Raw genomic sequence first — 23,985 nt, 5'->3', positions numbered from 1 at the left:
GTTTACTGTTCTTTTGTCTATTACCACATAGTCTGCATGAAGTGAATGGAAAGCATACAGAGCAGTTGCATTTGTGTTTTAATGAGACCTGTATGCAGCTGCATTTGGCTGAAATTAGCTGTTCCTTTTTTAATTAGGGCTATAAAATGAATGTATATTATACTTGTGTTTTGATAGAAATATATATTTTCTCTCTCCGTGCGCACCAAGGGACCCTCAGGGCTACAGAGATTAATCATCGAGTTTAATTTAATGCAGTGGGAGAGAGACCTGTGTGGTCAGGCGGGCATTAAAAAAGTGCCTTTGATCTGCCTCAGGTGCACTGAGCCCCAGTGAGCCAGCAACAATAATACCTTTGTGAGATGATCAGAGACGAGAGAGGGAGAAAATGGCCTGTGTGGAAACTCAAGGCTGTCCTTTGTTGTGGTTCTGGCAAACGAAAGAGCCAACTGTCAGGAGAAATTCAGAAAACAGAAAGCAGGGTGAAAGTACGGTTGGATTTCTTTCAAGGGATCGTAACAGGAAACTGCACAAAATCATCTGCTTTGCCTTTCTTCCCCCCCTCCCTTTCATCCTTTTTTGGTGAGGGCAGGGGTAATGCTGTTGGTGTATGTAGCTTGGTTCAGTATTTCTATTCTCTAGACCAAACACTCCGTGAGTTACCAACACAGATATTGCTTGAACACAGCATTTACTTCAAAATTCTCAGAGAAACTGCTCCGTGACCCAGTTTTCATTACCTCAAGGACTCTAGAGATCTTGAACAAAATACTTTGCTAATCATGCCTTTGATATTTTAGAAAGTACAAATGTGGAACCTAATTTTACTCATGTCTATAATAGTTTAATTTGTGGTAGAACTACCATTTTTAAGTGAGGATATGCTTTCAGAATTAACCACTGACAGTTTGGGGCAATCAGACACACGTAAAGCATTTTGCGTTTCTGTTCAGATACACGAATAGCTCATGAAGGAAGCAAAAGGAGGCTGGAATGAGGTTACTGATCCAAGGCCAGGTCTGAGTTGGTAGTTGCTGGAAGTCACTGCAATCTCAGGGCTCATCCGTTATCCATGAGGAAAAAGAAAAGAAAAGATGGTTTTCTGAGTATTTTTGGACAGTTATTCATTTTATGTGGTTCTCTGCTGCCTCCTTTGCCCTAGCAAAAGTCATGGGCAAAATTTGCATTTGGAGTGGAAAGTAAGCTGTCCTTTTACTTGTGAAGGATTGCCCCTTGGTTTATGGCTGGGATTCATTTGCTGTAGCTTTGATCTCTTTGTGCAGCGTAGGTATTCCTTTCAAGTGACGGGTACTCAGTGGCTGACTTTTCTGAGTGGGCTGCTGCATGTCATTGTGCATTGTAGACAGGGTCTCTAAGTTCCAGCACCCACATTTAGCTTTGGAACTGTTAGGAGGCTTTCCTTGTGTAGCCATGGTGACTACACAGAATGTGTGAGCAGGTTTGAGGCCTTGAAATAGGAATTTGCATGTTATTCCTAACTAGTAGTTTGCATGGGTCTAACAGACGTGCTTTAACTTTTGGGAATAAGATAATTGATTTCCCTAACAGCCTGTCTTCCTGAAGTTTATAATGGGGTTTACGGCATATTTCAGAAGTTTCAAAAATCCTTTATTTTCTTCTGAAGCCTTTCTGTGATTGGAGGGATTTCAGGTACAGATATCTGTATTATCTTGTCCCAGTCCTGAAAACAAGCATGCTGTTGCAGATCTGTAGAACCACCAAGAATTAACTCTCAGGTGCCAGTTAGCAAACAGCACAAGAGTAATATGAAGAAGCAGTGAGACACGGTACTTGTACAGAAATTTCCTAACATTGCTTGGAGCAAGTAATCTGGCACTACTGCTACTTCTTTCTGATAGATAAATCTTTTCATTTCCGGTACCTGATACCAGCATAGCACTCTTCTTGTGGGCACTAAATTCACATCATAAAACATTTTTTTCTGTTATATTAAAATGTTTCATTGGACTGTTCAGTTTTTGTGGAATAGACTACAGGTTTGAGTAAACTTACATGACACTCAATGGACTGGGACCAGATTGGGATTGGTTTTTGGCAGCCAGAGATTGCGCAATGAATTCTAAGTAATTTAAAATGGTAAGCAGAAATAAATGGTTCATCTGTAGTGGGAAGATTGAGAGTACTGAGGATTTTGGAGTCACTAGGGCAGAATGCCTTTTCCTCCCAGACCGAGACTTTTATGGAGGACATGGAGGACATGCATGCAGAGCTGTAAGATCCAGAAATATTGAAGCCCATTGTGAGGGAGAGCAGAGATCTTCTTTTGCAACACCCCATCATCTCTTTAGTTGTCTGCAGTATGGGGTCCTTGCTAATCTTATATGTGTACAGGAGACAACAGGAGAGAGAGATCCACATAAAATATAACTGTTCGTAAAATATATGTAGACTCTCATTTCTGCCTATTCTGTGGTGACTTAGGCTCACTTAGAGACCAGAGTTCTGCTTTGCATTTGTCCCAGAACAGTTTTTCCATTATGAAAATATTTGTCATTCTTGCTCTAACACCTTTTTGGATTCACAGCTGAAGAAAGTAGCCAGGGAAGCTTCTAATGGGAACATTATCTGGCTTGATTTCAGCTTACTGAGGCTAGGGGTGTGGTGGGGTGCGAATTTGCTGGCATTTTGAATCCCAGATACACAAGGTTTGTGTTCCTTCCTACCCAGACTCTCTGATATTTTTTTTTTCTGTCTTCATTTGATGATGTGGTCTGTGTACTTCTTCAGTCATTTCTTCTTCTTTATCATCTCTCTGTACTCAAAATGTCTTTTTGGGGATTGTCAGGGAATCTTCAGGCTTAAATGCAGTCTCTGCCTTTGCATCTGTTTTTGTTACTATTCTGACTCTTATCATTGAGCACTGACTCATCTGGCTTGGTGTACAATTCTTTTTTTTTCCCCCAGGTGATAATGTGCATGTGGTTTGAAGCTTATAATTTAATCATTTTTTAAATTGGAGAAGCACAAGTAATTTATATTCTATCTTTTCAGATTTACTACATATTCTATAAGACAGAGCTTGAGCAACTACACAAACAGCAAAATGGGCAGATCATTTTGCTGTGCCAGTGTTTACTATGGATTATTTCAGGAAGAATATCCCACACTCTGTTTTACCAAGCCTGAATAGTCTTTGCCTGTTTTCTGCTAAAGGAACTTCAGCCCAATTTACTTATTCTAAATTTGATTCTCGTGATGACTGGCAAACACAATAGAGCTTCTTTGCTCCACAATATCCGCCCGAGCTGCCAGCTTTGTTCACACAAATAGAGTGTAAAGCACGTTTCCACCCCCAAAGCATGCACAGTACGTGTCCTTTGCAGTACATCCTGGAGTGGAGACTACAGAGACATGCTGGCTCAAAGTGTTCTCATAGCCTGATCTCTGTAATCTCGGTGGGAGCCAGACCAGCAAGTGGATTCAGTATATTTTGGCTCTGATACGAGAGTCTCCTCTTCAGAACATGCCATGTTGTTAAAGCAGCAGAGTAATTACTACACAGGGACTCCTCAGCTGCTTGAAATCATCTGTGATGTGGGGAAAACTTGCAGGGACTAAATAGGCTGGTACTTGCTTTGCCAGCTATATTTAATCTAGTGGGATGGCACTAAGCAATGTGTTTCTGAAGAGTGAGTTGGAGGGCTGCGTGCAGCACTTGAGCCTCACACTCTTCAGTCACTGCTGCACATGCATCCCTGACATGAAACGTGCTGTCTCCGAGGGGACAGCGCCAGAAGCCCAGGGCAACGCATCTGCATGCCAACTGGCTGTGACCCAGGGCTTAGCAAAGGCAGCAATTTGTCCTTCTCCTGACCAGGGGAAAGGGGCTGGGTTTGGGAGGATCAGGCGAGCAGGGAGAAGAGGGAGGAATGCAGTAGGAAAAAAAATAAAAACAAAAGCAAAGCTTTTGAAGCTACGGCAGCCTAGACTAGTTTTTAAAATGTTCTGTGAGTGCCTGCCTTTTTGTTTTTTTAATGTTATTCTCTTCTATAAGGCCTGTCCTGCACATGAGTCACAGAGCTAGTGTGTTTCAAAAGGGAGAAATAACTTAAAATCACAGGAACCTCTCCCTTGCTGTCCTTGTTCAGTTCAGTTCTGCTGGCTTATATATTGCATTTGGCAGCAGTCACAGTGCTGACTTCCCAGCTAATGAAGACATTTTACATCCAGGGAGGGCTGCATGAAATGAAAACCATATTTACTTCACAACTGCTGTTACAGGTTGCCCTTCTTTAGTGTACACAGATTTAGCCTTCCTAGGAAGGTCACAGAGCCTATTTAGGTGCCTTTTCAGCCTATGGCCTTAGAGGGATTATAAATCCATAAAATTGCTGCCTTTTTATGCTTGTCCCTCAAAGAAATCCTCCACACCCCTTTTTTTGATGAGACCGTCTCATTCTATGTTCTAGCATCATTGGTTTGAAAAGGAAACAAACAGAACTGCAGTAGCCCTTTTGCTGACGTTAATCTGACATTGAATGCTTTGTTTGCTTTGTTTTGTTATTAAAGATGAGAAGTAAAATATTTCTGCTAGCAGGGTATGTAAAAGATTGTTGCTTTTCTGACCTCCTTATTATATTAATAAAAGCTAGGAAGACCTCAGTAGTGGTGGAAGATCATGTGCAGGCAGCCTCCAAAACCCAAAGCACTTACTTGCAGAAATAGTAAACCACAAAGCTTAAAATCTTGAAATGTAAATAGGAAGTTGGGAGAGTTTATTTTAGAGCCAGCAGTGGTGAGTCTGTATAATGTTTATTTCTGCTTGCCTCCCAGCCTTTCCTAAAGCTTGGCAGAGATGAAAGGGAGGCTTTCTTAGTAAATGAGTTATTAAAAGTTTCTGTTATGAGCAAGATTCCTTTGTTCCTGGCCTGACATAATTCAAAGCTCAGGGTATGCCTTGGTGACTGAGAGAATGGGACGTTCCTATTTAGTGCATGCCTGTCAGAGATATCCAAGCTTTGCACCCCATCACTTTGCTGGTAATCGATGTCTTCAGGGGAATGTAACTGAAAGCAATACAGTCTTTGTTGTACGTAAACCTGATAATGCTTAGTAATATGTCGAGAAAACGGTGTAGTTCAACTCTCCTTGCTTTTGTGGACAGACCATTTGAATTCAAAGACTCAAAGAATAAATGTGGACAGAATGAATGCTTTGAAAAATATTTTCATTGAAGTCTATAAGAAGGCTGATATTGTAGAGGCGTCTCACATCAGTGAAAACTCTTGCTTTGAAAATACAAACAGACACAGTAGTTTCCGTACTGCGGTTCAGACTGCCCTGTGTGACACAGAGCTGTGTATTAGGGTGACAGATTTATAATACTAAGCCTTTCTGCAGTATCTTCTCTCTGGTGGTCGTGGGGTTCTTTGCAACAGCGAATGAATTGGGTAGAAGAGTAGGAACTGTTACACCAGTTTTATTAAGTGGAAGACTAAGGCACTTCATAGTTTAGTAGGTTTTTTATTGTTACCTCTTTACTTTTACAAGTTGCACCTCTTCAGTGCTTTGGGAGTGTATGACATCCAAGTTGGAAATTTTGCCTTGTATGTTGTAGAGTTCTTCTGTGTTCTGAAATTACAGCATTTGCACACTACAGACAATATATATTGCACTATATGATAAACAGCGTGTAACCTAGAGATCTGTTTTCTTCCTTCCTTGTTTTTCTAGGTCTGACTGCTAACTCCTCTCCTGTTCCTCACTCATTTTCCCATGTTTTGCCTTTTAAAAGAATAAGCAAGTAAGACTGAGCTTCTTACGTATTTATGTTGACACTAGAAAGATTTATCTGGTCCGGCTGACAGAAATATTGACCTGTCTAATTTGGGCCTCTGTACTGAAAGTACTGTGGGATTGAAGGCTGTCTTTTAGAAGATCTAGTGCTAGAAGCTAGCACCTTGAACCTTTATTTCCTGACAACAATAGCAATTGTATATTTTAATAGGGTTTGGGGATTTTATTGCATTTGTTTTAGGAAGGAGGTTATATTCTGGACTCTGTAGCTAGGAAAGTTAGAAAATTGCCTACAGGAAAGCTAGAGAGGGGCTCTTTATCAGAAATTGCTGTGAAAGGATGAGGGGTAATAGTTTTAAGCTGAAAGAGGGGAGATTTAGGTTAGATATTAGGAAGAAATGTTTCCCTGTGAGAGTGATGCAGCAGAAGGTGTCCCTGCCCATGGCAGGGGGGTGTGGAACAAAATGGTCTTTAAGGTTTCTTCCAACTCAAGCCGTTCTATGATTCTATGAAAACTGTCTTATTTCATTGATGTTCAAATAGCATAACATCACTCCATTTTAGGGCACAAGATAAAGCAGCCTAATTTTGATTCATTCTTTGTGTATCATTATTCTTGTTTTTGTTCACAAAATCCAGCAGCTGCAGCAGCCCTTCACTGTAACGGAAGATTTTTGTCTTTCTTTTTCTATATTCTTCAAAGCGGTGATATCAAATTTGACAGGTACGACACTCATCATTGCTGCAAACTAACCAGTTCTGATTGCTCCTCTTGAGACCCAGAAGAATGTATGTAGCTGAAGGCCATGGTCTTCAGCAAACCTGAGTGTCTTCCTGGAGTGTTCTGTTCTGAGTTGAGCTAGACAGCGAATTTCTCTCAGATCACACACATAATTATGTATAATGAGTGGCCTTTCCAGGTCCCTTGTTTATCTTTTTTTTGGTAGTAGGCATGAATTTGTTTAACAGCCTGCTTTTTGCATATCTAGATCTCATAGTGTACAAAAAGACCTCCTTTTTGTGCCCCTTTTCTTACAAGAACTTAAATGTGCTGTGGAAGAATAAAAGACGAATGAAATGAGATAAGATAAGGAATGTCCTTGGTCATCAGTTAGGTTGTCTCTGGGCCTTGAAACAATTAAGTAGAATTTTCAAGGGAATACAGTAATTGTATGAGAAATGATGTAATAGTTTTCTGTTAGTTTTCAAAATTTGGGATTAGCCACATTTGCAATGAATAGTGTGGATCTGGGGTCAGAATTCCAGGTTTTGTTTAGTGTTGCTGGTTTCCTGCACGGTTCTGTCAGATTGTTGCCTTTCTTTAGTTTTCCCACTTGCAGTATAAGCATGAAACCAAAGCTGTGCAGACAGAGATCATTCTAAGGGAAGGTGCAATATGTGAGTGCTAGCTGTTAAGGACTCCAGGGTGGTATAGATGCAATGGTGTTTCCAAGGATGTTTTTGCTTTTCTTATCAGTACCAAATCCCCCAGCCAGACAAACTTCATCAGTATTTGGGAAGTAGGCCTCTTACTAAGACTTTTTTGCTCCATTTCCGATTTTATTCAACCTCTCACAAACAGTAGTTCTTCATCTAAATTTTCTGTTGCTGCTCCGGCTGTGGCTGGGGGAAGATCTTAGATGGAGCAAGTTTTATTAGGGAGAAAGTAAATCTCATATAGTCATTCTGGAAGCAAAATGAAGAGAGGCATTAGCTGCTGCCTTTCTCCCAGTGTCAGCCGGGAATCACAGTTTATGAGTTCATTGTTTATAACTGTGGGTGAAGGCCTGAGGTCCTCTGTCAGTGTTTACTCTGTCTTTGGGAGTTTGTCTTGGTAAGTAAGGGCTGAATAAACACCCAGTAAGGTTCTCAGCATTTACTCATGTAGTTATTCAAATGTTTGAAAGTTTTTTAAAGTAGTGTGTTCTAGCATGTCCCATACAGTGTAAATCTGCTTCCAGTAATTCAGGGGTATTGCAGATTTATTTTACCTGTAAGTATGAGTCTGTTGTTGGCGGTGGCCTTCACTAATATAGAAGGAATACTGGTGACAAAGGAAAATAAATCTCTAAAGTGAACTGTATTATGCAGTAAATAAATAAGAAAGGCCTTAAGGTACCTAGGAAGGACATCCAGGGCAGATAAATACGCCAGAACTCATTTGAGAAGATTTTGGTTTTCTTTGATGTTTCGCATTGATTGCAGTAAGAACTGCAGGTTTTGAGGAATAGGTCTCCCTCATAAATAATAAGGTTAGGAACAATACCTACAGGCCCCAAACCCTTGAGTTTCCTGTTTAAAAGACACATCTGAGATTTTTTTTCCCACGCTTGCCTTGAATTTCTGTCCCATCAGCTACTAAGCTCCAAGTTCTTCAGGATTGTTAAGATCTGATACAATGGATTGGCTGGGTTGGGGGTTATCAAGACTTGGACTACTTAACATGCGCATTAGAGATAACTATGAAAATACTTTTGAAGAGGGGACAAGGATCTTATGATACAATCTCTAGGAAAGAATATGAGACAGGATAGCTCATATTTTCCTACGATTCACAATTCTGCATTCAGCTCATTGGGAAAAGGTCAGTGCTGGAAACCTCTTATGGAGACCTCTACCCTGTTCTGGCGTAGCATTTCGCTCTGCTGTCTCCCAACCACAGTGTGACAAGGGCTGGACCTGCCTTGGGCTGCCCAGAGTTGACGGGAAAGGTTGATGAGGTTTTCCTAAGTATCATTTGAAGGTGGAGTTGGTGCAGTGTGTGAGGTGCAGCATCCACCAGTATTGTGACACAGCTGTTCGGGTGCGCAGTTCCAAACCTTTCAGGTTTGGATGAGGTGTCACTAGTGTCCTAAAATAAGATAGTACTGCAAGTGGTATCAAAGGCTTGTTTGTTTAGAAACCAGAACTGAAGTTGAAGGGCTGTGAGCTAAAGGAGTAATTGTAGACACTTAAAAAACTTCAGTGTTCTTGTGGAAGACCTATACTGATCTACAAACCAGTCTTATAGTAAATTTCTTTTCAAATGTACAAATGGAGCTTTTTACTCAGAGATTGCTAATGTTCCTGACAAAATGTGTTTTGTTTGCAGTTTCAGATAATTGCTTTTGAAGACTTGGTCTCTTGTGTTGGAAGTAAGAAAAGAAATTTGCTTGCACCTCCACTCACTGGAGGCTGGGGAGACATTCTGGGGATTAACTATTGCATTTACCCTGTTTCTGTGCTCTTCCCTAAGCCATCTGTTACTGGCCACTGTTGACAGGTTAGCAGGCTATATGGAGCTTTGGTTTGACTTTTGATTTTATCTTTTATAAACGTTGAGAAGAGTTAGTTCATGTTGTGATGAGCTTTCAGGAATTCAATTTACCATAGCAGCAAATTGTAATGTTATAAAGTGCGTATTTAAAATGGCCTGCAGTTAGTTGTCTGTGCTGGAAGATTTATAATCTTCACATAAACTAGAGTTTTGTGACAGTGTGTATCTATCGTTGGAAGAGAAGTAAAAATAAATGAGTGGTATAAATTGTTCTAGCTCATTTGAGGCCCTGTATCCCCAGTGAGCTATTGTTATGAGAGGCATAGAAGTAACTGCTGTGAGTCATGGAGCAGCATTGCTTTAGAAGGGTACATAATAGCGTTTCAGCAGAGGACACAAGTACAAGCTATGGTGTAACCAGACAACCTTTCAGTCCATTTATCAAAACACTTGTAGCTCCCATTTCAAGCAAGGCGACACAGTAAATATGAGCAAAAAAAAAAAAAAAAAATTAATCTGTATATCTGTATCCAGACAGTTCACTAAATAAAACAATAAAATAAATCAATGCAGAGCTGCTAGTTCTTAAGTGCTTAGCAAGAAGCTTCTGAATCCGTCACAAGTGAGGGTGGTTTTTTTCCTGTTTTGGATCTTGAGAACAATTTAACAGATTAACAGTCTTTTTTTGCCAATTTATGTAATCAACCTTGACCTTTGGGAATACAGAGAAAAGGATGATATGCTACTGTGTGCCTGTTGTATACTTCCCTAAGCAAAACCATAAAATATGCTTAATGTTAATGGATACTGATAAAAGGCAGAAGTAAATGTATGTGTACATTCAGTCTTGGAACAGTCAAAATTAATCTAGTTTATAGGTTTTGTTTCAAAGCTGAGCATTCAGAAAGGGTCTCTGATAAGACATTTGAAGTTTTTGCATCTCTGATTTAGGCAGATGGAAATGGTGAACGTTGAATGACTCTGGAATGATTACCCATGCATTCATTCTTATTTAACTTCTTCCAGAGCTGAAACTCTCAAGTTGTCCCAGGCTTAGTTCCAAGTTTGCTTCCTGGAATAAACACTGGAGTTTAACCTCACACTCAAGGAATAAAAACTTACAAGGGTGCAAATTTTCTGTTGAGGATGCTGGTGTTGCTTTTCTGTCTTAGGGGAGAGCAAACCCGGGCACAGTTCTAGAGGTGGACGCTGTGCTTAGACTTCTCTGTGCTCCCGCTGTGTTCTCCTTGGAGACCTGTCTCATATGTGGCTCCGAATGACCCAACTGTTAATCTGAAACTGCTCTCTCGACCCTCCTGGCCCCTCCTTATACTGATACAGAAGTTATTTGATTTGCGTACTCCAATGCTTGTCAGGGAAGGGTTCTCAATTCTTGGGTCCAGTGTCTCAACCCTCTGACAGTTCCTCATACAACTCTTCTTTCTGCAAAGAAAACAGCATCATTCTTCTACAAGGAAAACAAGTATATCTACCCCTCTAACACCTTTTACTTTATGATATCTTCAGAAGATCTGCTGTTGGATCACGAGCAGCCTCCCCCCTCATTGCTCTCAGAACTAGTTTTCTGCCAACTTGGTCTTTTTGCCTGTTGCTTGGTTTGAAGGCTAGATCATATTGCTCAGATTTTCTGTTAAATGATTTCTGCTTTACCTGAGCAATGTTCAGGACTCGCCTCTTTATACCAGGAGTCTCAGGATCCAGCTTCCAAGCTGGTGGAGCTACCTAACCCCAAGCAGCCATTCTTTTCCATCATGTGAAGTCAGTGACCCTGATTCACATATGTGACTCAGAGGTTTTGAGTGCTTCATGGGTGGATTACCCACATGAATGTAAACATGAGAATCTGCTGCTCACAGCAGGTCACTAAAGTCATTACTCCATGCTCAGGAGATGGTTGGCAGAAATCTGCTAGCTCTCTGTGGAGAAGGCTGAGAAGTTTCTATCTATTCCAAAACACTAATTTTTGTATTTCCCTTTCCAATTGTCAGTCTCATAAAGTGGCTACAGGTAGTGTGGTAGGTTGATTACTTACTGCTCCAGATAAAGATACCATTAAGCCATGCTTCTCTTCTAGCTTGTGCTTTTAGGTGGCCAGCTTCCAAATACTCACATACTGTTACAGCTGCCATCTTTGGCAAACAGTAGGCAGGTTTCAACGAACAATTGAAACATGACTTGAAGAAAACATTGTTCAGTTGTGGCCCTCTCAGCTTCTGTGGCCAGGGCTCTCCTGAAGAAAGATAAGATGAGATGGTTGAGAGATGCATCACATCTCCTAACATGCACCTTTTTTCCATGGTGCGTCTGCTTTTAAACAGTGGGTCATGGATCATGTGTTTGTGATATTTCCAATCCACCTCACAATGCCTTTATTATGGAATAGAGAGAGAAAATGATATTATAGGTTGTAGACTCTTATGCTTTTATCAAAAAGTGCATGGAGGGACAGGTTCCATGTGTATATCTAGATTTGTTTGAATGGGAAGGAGCTACAAGGACATTGGTGACAGCCTTGCAAGCGTTTGGTGGCTATTTGGATTTCAGTGTCACTTATGAACTGGATATCCACTGTAATTTTGTTCTGTCCTTGTGAGGGGGACATTAATTGAGAAAATTTAATGCAGCCCTAAGTGCAGCGAGCCAAACTCGATTTTCTTAGAGCTGAGTTTTCTTGCCCTGATGAGCCAGGCGATATATGGTGAAAATAAAATATATACTCACCCTATTTGATTTAATCATGCTTGAAATTTTCTTCTCTCTCTGTGCCCATCTCTTTGCCTATCATTTTACTAGTATATTTTCGTGGCTGAAAAGGAGATTTATAAAAACGCATTCATGAAGAATGGTTTGCTTCCAATATAATTGTCATCTTTCCCGATTTTTGTATTCTGCTTTTGAATTGGGAGTTTTTCAGGGCAAAGAGAGGAAGTCAAAGATTTACAGTAGGGGAGGTAGGTACTGTTCTTGCACTCTATTTCCCCTCTGGAAAATGGCAGAATTTTATAGTGTTAAAAATGTCATTCTAATTAGAATAGATCTCAGTTGCCCAGCTTTACTGGTTAATACTTGAAGGCTGATGTAACTCCAAGCATCTTTCATAAGATAAATATTCTTTTTTAAGAAAAAGAAGATAATTTTTAAATCCTGTTATTTGATCAAGTAGTGAGAGTATGGGCAGATGAAGAAATTTATTGAGTAATCCCTGGTGTGTATTTGCATGATATCAGCAACTCTGCAGGAGCACTCTTGGCCCTGGTTTCCTGTGGAATGTGCGAGGTCCCTGGGATCTGTCACATGATACACCACAGAAAGATGATGAGTAGAGGTGGTTTTGCTGGGCAACTGACCTCCTACTTTTGCCCATAATAATTTATTCATGTGGCTGTACCATAAGACACGCTAATGCTGTGCATACCATTGGCTGAAAACTGATGCAATATATTGAAAGGAAGTGTAAAATACCCAGAGTCAGCTCAGATAAGTGGCTGGACCTGGCTGCGATGTATTATAAAAATGAGCTGTTGTGTAGAGGGGTCTGTTGCTTTGTTAAGGAGTCCTGTGAGTTATTTAAGCCCCACAGTATCCATTGTCAGAATTTTTTCTCAGAAATGCGACTTCAAACTGGCTTCTGGTGGCAGACCTCCAGAAAAGCTGCTTATACAAGTGCAGCCTTGTGACCTCTTGCATTCCCAGCTCTTGGCAAGGGCCTGACCTATTGCATTTTGAAAGGTAAAATAGAATACAGCTGAGTAAAACAGGGATTTTTTTTGCTGAATTTGATTTTTTTGTTGTTGTCAGTTTTAAGCAACATATTAATTGATATGCTTAAATGTTTTAAGAACCAGGAACCTCTGGGTGAGCGGGAAACCCTCAAACACTGCCTTATAGTTTCTGCTGATGGATTAGATTTAAAGCAATAAACGTTCAAGTATGTAGTGAGGAGCATGTCTAGTAAAGTCACGTCCAGTTCTCAGTGTTTGAAGCGTGCTTAAAGATCTAGTGTGGTGTTCTTAGAAACAAAGTGCTGACCACAGGAGCTGTCTTCAAGAACTCTCTTGTTTCCAGCTTTCAGGAAATGAAGAACAGGAACACGCAGAAGCAGGCAGATTTCCTTCTTCGTCTGTATCTAAGTATCTACTGTCCCTCATCTGAAGAGGTGTCTCTCACCTGTATGGACGTTTGCTAGCATTCTTAAGTATAGACACTAAAAAACTAAGGCCAACATACTTCCTAAGGGTAGGTGCTCAAGTCCACATTTGGATACCTAAGCAGCTGGCTTCATGTTCTAAGTTCTTGAGCCAGACATCAGTAGGAAATGTGAGTATTTGGCTTTTTTGGATATCAGAGTACTTATTTAAGCATTTAAATACAAATGTTAGCCTAGATCTACAGACAGTGAAAATCAACGCATGTCTGTGGAAGCTGATGATCAATATGCTGGTTTGAACAAGTTTGGGGCTTTGGCTCCCAAAGCTGGAAGCACTGGCCCAGGTGAATCTCTCTTTATACCCATAAATATGAATTAACTACAAGTTGAATAACTAATATTATTGTGATTCAACATATTTTCTCAAAAAAAAAACCCAAATACATTTCCTTATTTAGCCTTGAGTGAAAATCTCACAGTGGAAATGTTTAATAATCTCAATGAACTTTTCCTCTAATTAATTCTTGTTTTAAATCCAGTTGTGCTTAAATCTATTTCTAGATTTAAAGCCAGTTGTGCAGTACGTAGTCCCTTCGCATAAGCCACCTGAAATATTTTCAGAGATGAGGCAATCAGGTTGCCTTGGGAGTGTGGTTTCTTTAATGGAGATTAATCACATATTTGTTTGGTCTATAGTCTGTTGAACAGTTAATCTTTTAAAGAAAATATAGAAAATCAGAAATAGTTCTACATGCATGTCCTTTGCATTTACTGCCTTTCTGATAAGGGTTACTGTTTGGAATAAGAGGTAACACTAGTCCCTAAGAATTCCACTATGTCCACTAGTTTTAGGTTGTACTGAAAGTTTTGTCTGGCAAATAACTAAAGCAGGGATTGAACTGGAGTACGAGTTCTGAATAATCATCAGGAATTTCAAATCTCAGCCTACATGTTTCTAATTTTGGTATTTCTTTCTTCGGGGTGTTACTGTGGTTGTGATTGGTTTGATTTTTGCCATACAAGTTTGTGATATTATCAAGTGCAGAATAAGTAGCAAACCAAAAAGGTCTTTGTTTTAGTATTGTCAGAAATCTCCTTTGTGGGTGTGCTGCACTTGGAACCTTGCTGAGCTGCTGGACTGAAGTGTGCTGGACCTGTGTTCTTAACCTTATCGTGGTGTGTAAATAAATAAATATCATTGTCTTCTCTCTCAGCCTCTCAGTTACAGTTTCTGGGTGTAAACTCTCCTCTGAGAGCCCTCAGGCCCTGAGAATTGAATGGGCACATATGCCTCTGCCAGAGCTGCAGGCCTGCAATCAGTGGCTCTTTACACTCACCTCCCATGAGATTAAAGGTCGTGAGGGAACATGGGTGACATAAAACCATGACTTTACTACTGCCAATGCAAAAGAAGCCAACTTGGGCCAAAAATAATACTGAATGCACATTCTGTTTCAAGTTGCTTACCATAGACTGCTCTCTGGCCAGAAGTTTATGCTCTGGACAGTGCCCAGAACCCTTTGATTCTCTTGCATGATTTTTTCTGGTTTGGGTGATACCTAACTTTCTGTCTGTCTCTTTCCACCTTGCCTGGCTCCACAGTCAGAAATCTTATCTCAGAGTATCTTATACTCCAAAAATACTGCCTGATGTCTTTGAATATTTTATTGTTGCACAACCTCGATAGAGGTAGTTAGACAATTTTTTTTTGCTTTGAGTCATTCTGTTGCCATTCTCGTAACTAAATGGGAGTCTCTAGGGTTTAGTGACTTTCCAGGTCTCTGGGTTTGGTCAGCCTGTGGCATGGCCTTGGCCACAAAAGATGGAGCGCATCTTCAGCAAGGTATTACATAAGCCAGAATTCTTCAGCTGCATGGAAACAGATTACCAAAATCATTTGTGGATGCGTGTGTTCAGGCAGAATCCTGAAGTCCACATTCTGTATCTATGTTGTTGTTGTTCAAGTAACTTCCATGCTTTCAGTGGGATAAAGTTAGATCAGTGCAAAAATTGTTGTGGCCTAGTCTTAATGTCATTGCAAAGCAACACTGTCACCGGGGACGGCCCAAGGGATGCCAACCTGTCACATGGAGGAAGACGATGTGACTTGCCACTGCAAGCTATGCAGCTACATAGCAAACCCATGACAGCCAGGAGATGTGAGCTTAAAATATAATCAAATAAATTACTGCTTGTATATGACCTATAGGAATTGGAATATTAATAAATTTTAATTTCCTTCTTGTTCTGAAGTACACTTATTGTTTTCTGAGACCTTATTTTCTTAAACATATTTAACATCAGGCTAAAGCTTGCATGCTGTTATGTGTTTAATATGTAATTACTGTGAATAATAAATTTATTTGAAGAAGTTGACTATATTTGCCATAGGCTTAGCCTAAAGAATTGCTTCCAGAATTTGGGGAAGCTTGGTTTTAAACCTGTTTAGTTCTTGAGAATTAATGCCAGGATGGCAATTTTAGAGATCAGTTCACTGAAAATACAATTGCATGCCCCAACTCTGCCCAGTAAGTATATATGCCATCAGAAAGTGTTGTTATTAAATCATACATTCAGTAGCTATTACTATGACCTACGTTTGAACCAGAAACCTAGAAATGAAACATTCTTGGGTTTCACTTTGAATTCTCCCCCCCCTTTTTTTTTTTTAATGAATCTCTTTCATTCTTTGTCAGAGAGCTGTGGTCTAATAGCTATATAAGACCCATCTGTCAGCGGAAGCAAAATGATACAGTTTTCTTAATACAGGATTTTATACATCAATGTAAAACCCCTGAACTGAATGAATGTCAGTATTCTCAATCCACAGTCAGTCAGAAGGTTTGAAAGTTTAAAGTCAGTGGAGAAGTTAATGAAAGTATTTGACTTGTCACTGATCAAAGTCCAGAACTGTAAAGAGCATTTATTAGCTGGTGACTGATATAGTGCTTTTCCTTGTTTCTTTCCCTACTCTCCATTAATATCTTTGCTATTTTTTCATACCTGCCTCAGCTTTGAATTTCTGGCTATAGAAGCTGATAAGTGAGGTGATTTTCAAACAAATTTTCTGATCTCGTTTCTTATTAGCAAATGGTTACTCTAAGAAAGTTATGACAGTAAAATGAAGACTTAATTTTAATTTCGTGTAAGTGAGTGTAAATCAAGAACAGTTCCACAGAAGTTTGATTTTCTCTGCCTATGGCACACTGCAAGTAAATAGAGGCTCTGATACTGATACTAGAATGCTGCCAGATATCAGGGGTCCAGTATTAGGAAGCAGAAATAAAATGGAAGAAGATGGATATATAGCAGTACACCCTATTAATATAAAGATTTACTCTTCAGGTAACAGCCAAATTCTCTGATAGTGGTGTTGTAATGAATTTGCGTAAGCCTACACCAGCAACAGATGGTGTCAGCTAAGGGGGGAAATTCTGCTGAAATTCATGCTTCCATAAAACTGCTCTTGCCAGTGTAGCCTGTTTTATTTTATCTTGTCTCTGATTACTGTAACATTTAAATAAAACTGAGATGGAAACACAGGCTTGATCATTATGGCTAGTCTAGCAAAGCAAAGCTAAGTAAAATAAATCTCTCATTGCAACTTGCTCGTTTGATGGGATGGCTGTAAGCTTAGGTGATTCTCATCTGTGAAGGCCCATGTTCTGTTCTGCTCCTTGTACTAAATGACAGTCCTGAAAACTGAGCTGAGTTTGGATTAAAGGCGCTGACTCCTTCGATTCACTTGCATGAGCTGTAAGTTAGCCTAACAGCAGTAAGCAGTACTTTTTCCACATAGACTTTTACAACTGAGGTAGGTTTTTTGTCAGTTTTTGTTTTAGAGGGAGAGACAAGTGGGAAGGACTAAACTAAATTAAGTACACAATGGATCTCACATTAGTGCCATTTCACAGGTCCTTTCAATACTTTAGCTTAGTTCTACATAGCATTATGTATTTTAAAGACATTTTTCATTTCTGTGGGCTGCCAGATGTGCTGCTGATACCTTCTGATCTTAGATAGTTTGACATTGATTTTCCTAGCACACGCCAGAGTTGAAATCTTGTCTGTAACTCATCCAGACGATCTATTCATAACAAAAAGTGCCTTCTGGCAGTTGTACCACAGCTGAATATTGTTAAACTGAATTCATCATTTCATTTGTTTCTGATTGCTCTATAATGTTTACATATCTTACATATTAGTATGATCTTTTATGAAGCACGCAGTGAGGTTAAATCCTCTCAGACGGAACTTTTTTCTGCTTTTTCTCCCTTTCAGAAGGTGGCGAATTCTCTTTGCCTTCAAATGAGCAAAAATCTTGGAACTGCTTAATGCTCATCTCATCTAAAATGATGGGCTGAGCAAGCGGGAATACAGATATTGGGGAAACATGGAAAGGTGACATTTTCCTGCAGAAAAGATTTCTTCTCCATCCACCAAAACAGCAGCTCTGAGGTGGAATTGCTTGTCTGGGTGTGACACTTCAGTAAGTAACTGTCCTCACAGATGAGTGCAATTGTCTGAGTGTGAATATGTTCAACTGAAGTATTTATAGATGCTGCTTATGATTCAAAGTGTGAATAAGTTCAGATTCTTCTCATCTCCCCTCTTCAAATTCCTGCTGCAATAATTGTGCAGAGATCATTCTGACATCTAGCAGAGGATATCAGCTTCATGTTTCAGTTTTACTATATGTAAAAAACAGTAAACGTTAATATGCCTCACAATAGCAGTGTGCCATAGGATGAATTTAAGTTAAATAGAAGGCAGAAAAACTGAAGGTCCCTTTCAAATACATATTTTAACTTTCAAAGAAGGATGACATCTCTTATTTGCTTTAAAAATAAAAATCAGTTGCCCATATATATAAAACAGATGTTGTTTTTCTACTAAAAAGATTAAGGATTTTCTTAAGCTCATTAAAGGAAAAAAAATAATGACAGCACATTGATCTTCCTATACGATCATAAGAATGTCTGAAGGCAATAGAAAGCTATGAAAAGGACATGGTATTAGTGTAATAAAAATAGCCGTGAGTCTGGCAAATTGTGCTTGTCTTCTGGGTTCTGTGGCAAGCTTTGCACTGTATCTCCATCCTTTCGCTTATGTCTAGTCCTGTGTTTCAGTGGGGTTGGGTGGTATGTATGCTCAAACAGAATTTGGACTTTTTACTGAGAAAATACAAATGCCAGCTGCTGCATGGCTCGAAAAACTTAGGCAGCGTCCAAGTTATTTCAAGGAGGGGAAATGGAAACCATTTGCCATTTCTTATGCTTATATTTACAGAATAGCGTTCATCCCGTTACTTCTCAAAGTTTGAGAGTCTCTTTTGGAGAGTTTATTTCTCAGTTTCCTCACTTTCCACATGCATCAAAACCCAGAGTCTACAAAATGTGAATGAAACTCTTTAAGTGGGAGGAGGAACTAGGAAATCTGATTATGCCATATTTATTGCAATTAAAAATGATAACCTGCTACCCCACTGGGTATCTTCATCAGTATGGCTATTTGCAGCTCTCTTGTTTGCTCCGTTTATGTGTTGAAAGTTTGCTGGAATGTGTACAAACGATACTTCAGTGGTAAGATGATAGGAAAGTCTCAGTGTAATTTGAGAAAAGCCAGCACGGAAATATCCTGTCCTGGCAAATTCCTGTGGGTGTCCAAAATATTAGGCCAGAAGTACTGGCTTCAGGGAAAGTTTGATCTTTTAACCTATCTAAACCTTTTAGTGTTATTGGACACATTGGACAACTTAGTAAATTGTGAACTAATGACAGAAGAAAGATTTAAAAAATTTTTAAACTCTATTTTCCTTCTTGATGCTTAGTACTGCCCATGTGTTCAAAAAGTATCTTTGTGCCTTTGATATCCTTAGATTAATTGGTTTCTTCAGATTACACAGCAACTGGATTTTAAGCCTGGTCATCTAGCTGGGTTCTTCCTTTAGAAGTCACAGTAGAGAGTACTGTGGAGTTTGCTGCATCAAAAATATTTTGAGATGAGACTTCAGAAACCCGGGCCCCTTCTGCCCTAAATGTTCCCTTCCACCAGCAGAGATATGCTGCACGTCCACAGCTATAGGATGGGAACGAGATGGGATGCTTATGTTCTTGGCATGCTTCCATCACTAGTTTGGAGCAGATACTAACAGGGATTTTTGACCTTATGCTGTGTTCCCATTAAGGTCAGTGATGTAGAATTGGTCTAAAAATGAAGTTATTTTAGGATTTGCTTTCTGTTGCACTTGATTTTGTTATTGAAATTGTAAAAGAAGGCTTGCCCCATAGAGGTGTTGAAAACTCAAAGCTGTATTAATTTGTAGTTTTAAGAGAAAATAAAACAAAACCAAATGTCTTTGCAATGTATTTGACGTAACTTTGTCCACTTGGAGTCATAAATGCCTTTTTAAATTCTTGCAGCTATTCTTGCTTTTTAATGTGTTTATCCAGCCAAAATCGTATGCAGACGCACAGACACATGTGCACGCATACATCTTTAGTGAAAGTAAGTCACTGCGTTAGAGCTAAGAGCGGGGAACTGAGAAGATCCTTGTGTTTGCTAGATGCGTACCTACAAGAAATCGGGGTTTCTTGATACTGCAGTTATGTTTTGAGAAACCAGTTTTTGTTGGTTTGTTATCCTACTTAACTTTATGACAAGAGTCAGCTGTGATGTAAGTTTATGGCTTGAGCAGACTATTGTTTGTGCAGAAACCTCCCCGCTGGTGTATTTACTAAACATGTGTGATGCACAAATGCCAGTAAACTGCATCTTGGAGCATATTCCCTTGTTGCTAGCAAAAACTGTCTTTAAAGTTTGGCATGTATAAATATAGGGAGAATGTGCATGAAATTTTAACAGGAACAGGCCTGGATTTTTAATTACTTGTCCTCAAAACTATTTTGACGTGAAATCCAATCTTATTGAAATCAGTAGCAAACCTCCAGCATCCTTTAATGGATCTAGAATTTTGCTAATGAAAACCAAGATCTAAATACAAAAACCCATTGCCCCAATGACTAAGACCTTTCTTTTTTGCTGTTCCAGCATTGTAAAACTATAGATTTGTTTTGTTAACGTATTCTCGTTTCCTCCTCTTGGAGCACTTCCCACCTTCTAGAGAACAACAGCTGCAAATTTAGCCTTCTCAATAACCTGGACTAATGGGAAGTGTATTTATGCATCATGTGAAGGTGTAGGACTACACTGCCATCCTCTTTTCCCTGTGAAATCAAGGCTGCATATAACTCAAATGTATATGCTTCTGTTGATCCTGGAAGAGAGATGTGAATCATGCTTCCAAGAACAGCAGGTGACCTGCCAGGGGATGAATGACCTGTCTTCTCCAGTCTCCGCTGCAAAAATTATGTGTCCAACCACTGCAGAATACACAACTAGTCTTTGTGGCAAGTACTAGGACCCAAGTGCCACTGTCTCATTTGCCCTCGTGTGCTGTGCCTCACTGGCTAGAGGAGAGAGCAAATCTCCTTATGCTTTCTTTCTAGACTGTCTAGGCTATTGAAAGCGAAACAGCTTTGTAAGAGAAAGGAAAATGCCCTCCATCCTTGTTAAGTGGCAGTTTGCATCTTCTGAAGCAGAGAAAGGAAATGAACCAGTGTCTCCCACATCCTGAGTGGTCTAACCACTAAAATATTGCATAGGAGCAGGATATCACTATATATGTGGGTGGTGTATTTGTGTACAAGCAGTAGAATGCAGTCCTGTTCAGTTTCTGGAAGGTAGTGCTTAGATATCTGCCTTGATAAAACAATTTATAGGTGTGAAGGAAGGAGCGGTTTGTGCAAGGCTAAGCCTAAGTAAAGGGCACAATCCAGTGTTTACCCAGGCAAACGTTTCCTCTTGGCTAACTCAAACCAATGCTCTTTGCCCAGCCCAGATTTGCAGCTTCCACCCAAGGCCTCTAACTCTCCTTACAGCATTGTGAGAGCACTGGAGCTTGGACTGCAAGCCTCAGAAGTTGACAGCAGATCATGAGGGACCTTGCTGTCCTCTGTCAGCAGGATTCCCTCTTGATCCTCAACTCTGAAAACGTACAGAATGAGTGCCTTGTAAACACTGGTTACCAATGACATTTGCTATATTTTCTGATGACTGTCAGGCAGAGTGTTGTATCCAACTGTTCAAGCTAAATAAGGTGTTTTTCCAGAGAAACAGGGCAGTTTCTCTCTCTCGTTGTAAAATACAACTGCTCTTCCTGAAATTTCTTACTTCTTACAGACCCAGCTGGTCTGTAAATGGGAGTGAGTGGGGGGAGTTGTGAATCAGTAGCTGCAGTTGTGTCATGTCGTCGAAAAAGGATGCAAATGGGGGACGTGCTTCTCCCAATTCTCCTTAGAGTACATCTCTACCTATATACCTCAACTCACATTGGTAACTCCAGTGGAGGAGCAGGAATTGTTTCAGTGTTGGACTCTCTGCCCAACATGAGTTGTGAGTTACCTACTTTTACACATAGTTTGATTCACAAGAGCTTTCTCTTGCTTTTTCCCAGGTCAGTGAAGCGCCCATTTTTGTGCCTGGTGTTTGGGGACCTTATTTTTCTGCTATGGTACCTGGATTGTGGTTGAATGAAGGAGGTCAAAGTGCTACAGGAAAACTAGTAAGTATTTGGAGACACAACCAGACTCCAAGATGAGAGGTCTGTTATAACTGCTGTCATTCAGGATAGCTGTGCTGTCCGTTAAGCCAGAGGTCTGTCTGAAAAACCTCCATAAGATCTTACCGTGCTGTGGAAAGCAATAAACAATTAGTTGATTGTTGCATCTCTTACCAACTGTTCATTCGCATACTGATAGATTATTTATGGGGCAGGGCACTAAGGGCACGCTTTCCTTTTATGATGATGATTACTGTTAATATTTTACAGACAAATAGGGATTCATTCTTTACTTTAGTAGGAGGCTGAGATAGCCTTTGAGATAGAGGAAATGATACACATTATACGAACAGTTGTGCTCATCGACAGGCATAGATTGAAGATGGATTGTATGGACAGAATAGTAATATAGTAACATGTTATCCTGTCTAGATATTGTCACCTCAATTCTTTCCTTGAGTGCAAAGAGTCTTAACTATATTAGGTTAATTTAATTTAATTTATCAATAAAAATTAAAACCAGACTGGATTCTCTAAAAATAAATTGTCTTATTTACAGGGAGGCAGAACTAAAGCACTGATGTAAAATTTAAAGAAAGACTAGATGTGTAAAAGAGTCTTTAGGATTGAGTCTAAAAGTGTCGGCAAGACCTTAGTGGTCGCTTAACCCTGGATGCTTCTAAAGCTCCCTGCGTGTGTCCTTGCTCAGCAGCAGTACTATTACTGCCCTGTAGCAGTACTGCCTGCCCTCAGGGGAAACGTGCCAAACTCCTTTGAGAAACTGCAGGAAGTGGGCCCAGTCCTGTGTGTATCCTCTGCAAACTCACAAAACATACAGGTGGGTTTGGTCTGTCACAAATTGCAGGCATAATTGCCGTCTTACTCAGACCTAGCACCACCCACCTTTTTGAATGCCCAATAATCAGAGTATGTGTCCAGGAAGTCACAGATTTAGGCATCACTGCATTTATGCATTCTATATGAAAGCGTCCTGAAACAGAAATAATCCTGGATCAGGAAGCCCAGACACACCCTAAGCGCTGAGCTATGAATTGGTGTTCCCTCCTGTGCTCTCTCCTCGGCCTCGTGAATCTGACTTTCCTCTCTGTACACTGTCACAGCTTAAGTGGAAGAGTCATCCCTGTTCCTCTCCTGCAGCCTCTGCTTCCCACCCCATCTCCAAGCCATGCTTAGCCTCACAGCTAAAGTGCTCTTGTAGCAGGTAGAATGTGGGTGCTTTAAATGTTTCAGGTCAGGATGGGGCTAGAACCAGCATCCCATTTTATAGGTAACTGCCACAACCAGAAGTAAAATTTAACGATTGCCATGACAAAATCACTTCAAAAGGAAAATGGCAAATCTTGTACGTTTCTTTGTAAGAACATGTCATGATTTAACACTTTTGAGAGAAATCTCTATGCACTTAATCTAAAGTGGATGAAGAAGCTCAAGTAAGCTCTAGAGAGGAGACAGTCAGGGGTTTCTGTCAGCTGGCTCAAGGTACACTTAAAATGTACCATAAGAATTAGGGTTTTTCAGAAAGTACCAGAGAACAAGATATTCCTGAGTCATTAAAGAAATGTATGGTCTTGCTAGGACACATAGGAAAATTCAGCTCTAACTACTGTTAGGTATGTTAGGGATGCTGTCTTATTAAAACATTCTTAGAATATCTTGTGGTTTTCTTGAAGTTGTATGTACAGAAAACGCATCGGGAGTCACAGGTGGAAATGGTGTATGTGCACTGTGTGGAAGATAGATTGTACTCATTATCTTTCTAATTTTAAAGCTGTAGCCTTTTTTAAAAGCAGGAATGCAGCAGGTCCAGGGAGGTTATTCTCCCTCTGTACTCGGCGCTGGTGAGACCGCACCTCGAATACTGTGTTCAGTTCTGGACCCCTCACCACAAGAAGGATGTTGAGGCTCTGGAGCGTGTCCAGAAAAGAGCAACGAAGCTGGTGAAGGGGCTGGAGAACAAGTCGTACGAGGAGCTGCTGAGAGAGCTGGGGTTGTTTAGCCTGGAGAAGAGGAGGCTGAGGGAGACCTTATTACTCTCTACAACTACCTGAAAGGAGGTTGTGGAGAGGAGGGAGTTGGGCTCTTCTCCCAAGTGACAGGGGACAGGACAAGGGGGAATGGCCTGAAGGTCCGCCAGGGGAGGTT

The 23,985-nt window shown here is 40.2% G+C and overlaps 1 protein-coding gene across 15 annotated transcripts in view; it reads left to right on the top strand.

Annotated features, from left to right (window-relative positions):
- Positions 1-23,985, top strand: part of FGGY (FGGY carbohydrate kinase domain containing) — a 158,307-nt gene that overhangs the window by 90,416 nt on the left and 43,906 nt on the right. For all 15 annotated transcript variants that reach the window (XR_008450974.1, XM_054073028.1, XM_054073033.1 and 12 more), the window contains one exon: positions 21,718-21,825. Coding sequence is in view for 14 of the 15 variants with exons in the window: in XM_054073028.1 (XP_053929003.1) it covers positions 21,718-21,825 (108 nt within the window). In the remaining variant the exon portion in view is untranslated. The remainder of the gene's footprint in view (positions 1-21,717; positions 21,826-23,985) is intronic.

Source organism: Cuculus canorus, chromosome 8 (assembly GCF_017976375.1).
Source record: "Cuculus canorus isolate bCucCan1 chromosome 8, bCucCan1.pri, whole genome shotgun sequence".
NCBI lineage: Eukaryota > Metazoa > Chordata > Aves > Cuculiformes > Cuculidae > Cuculus > Cuculus canorus.
Note: the sequence above shows the minus strand (reverse complement) of the source record. Positions and strands in the feature narration are given on the sequence as shown.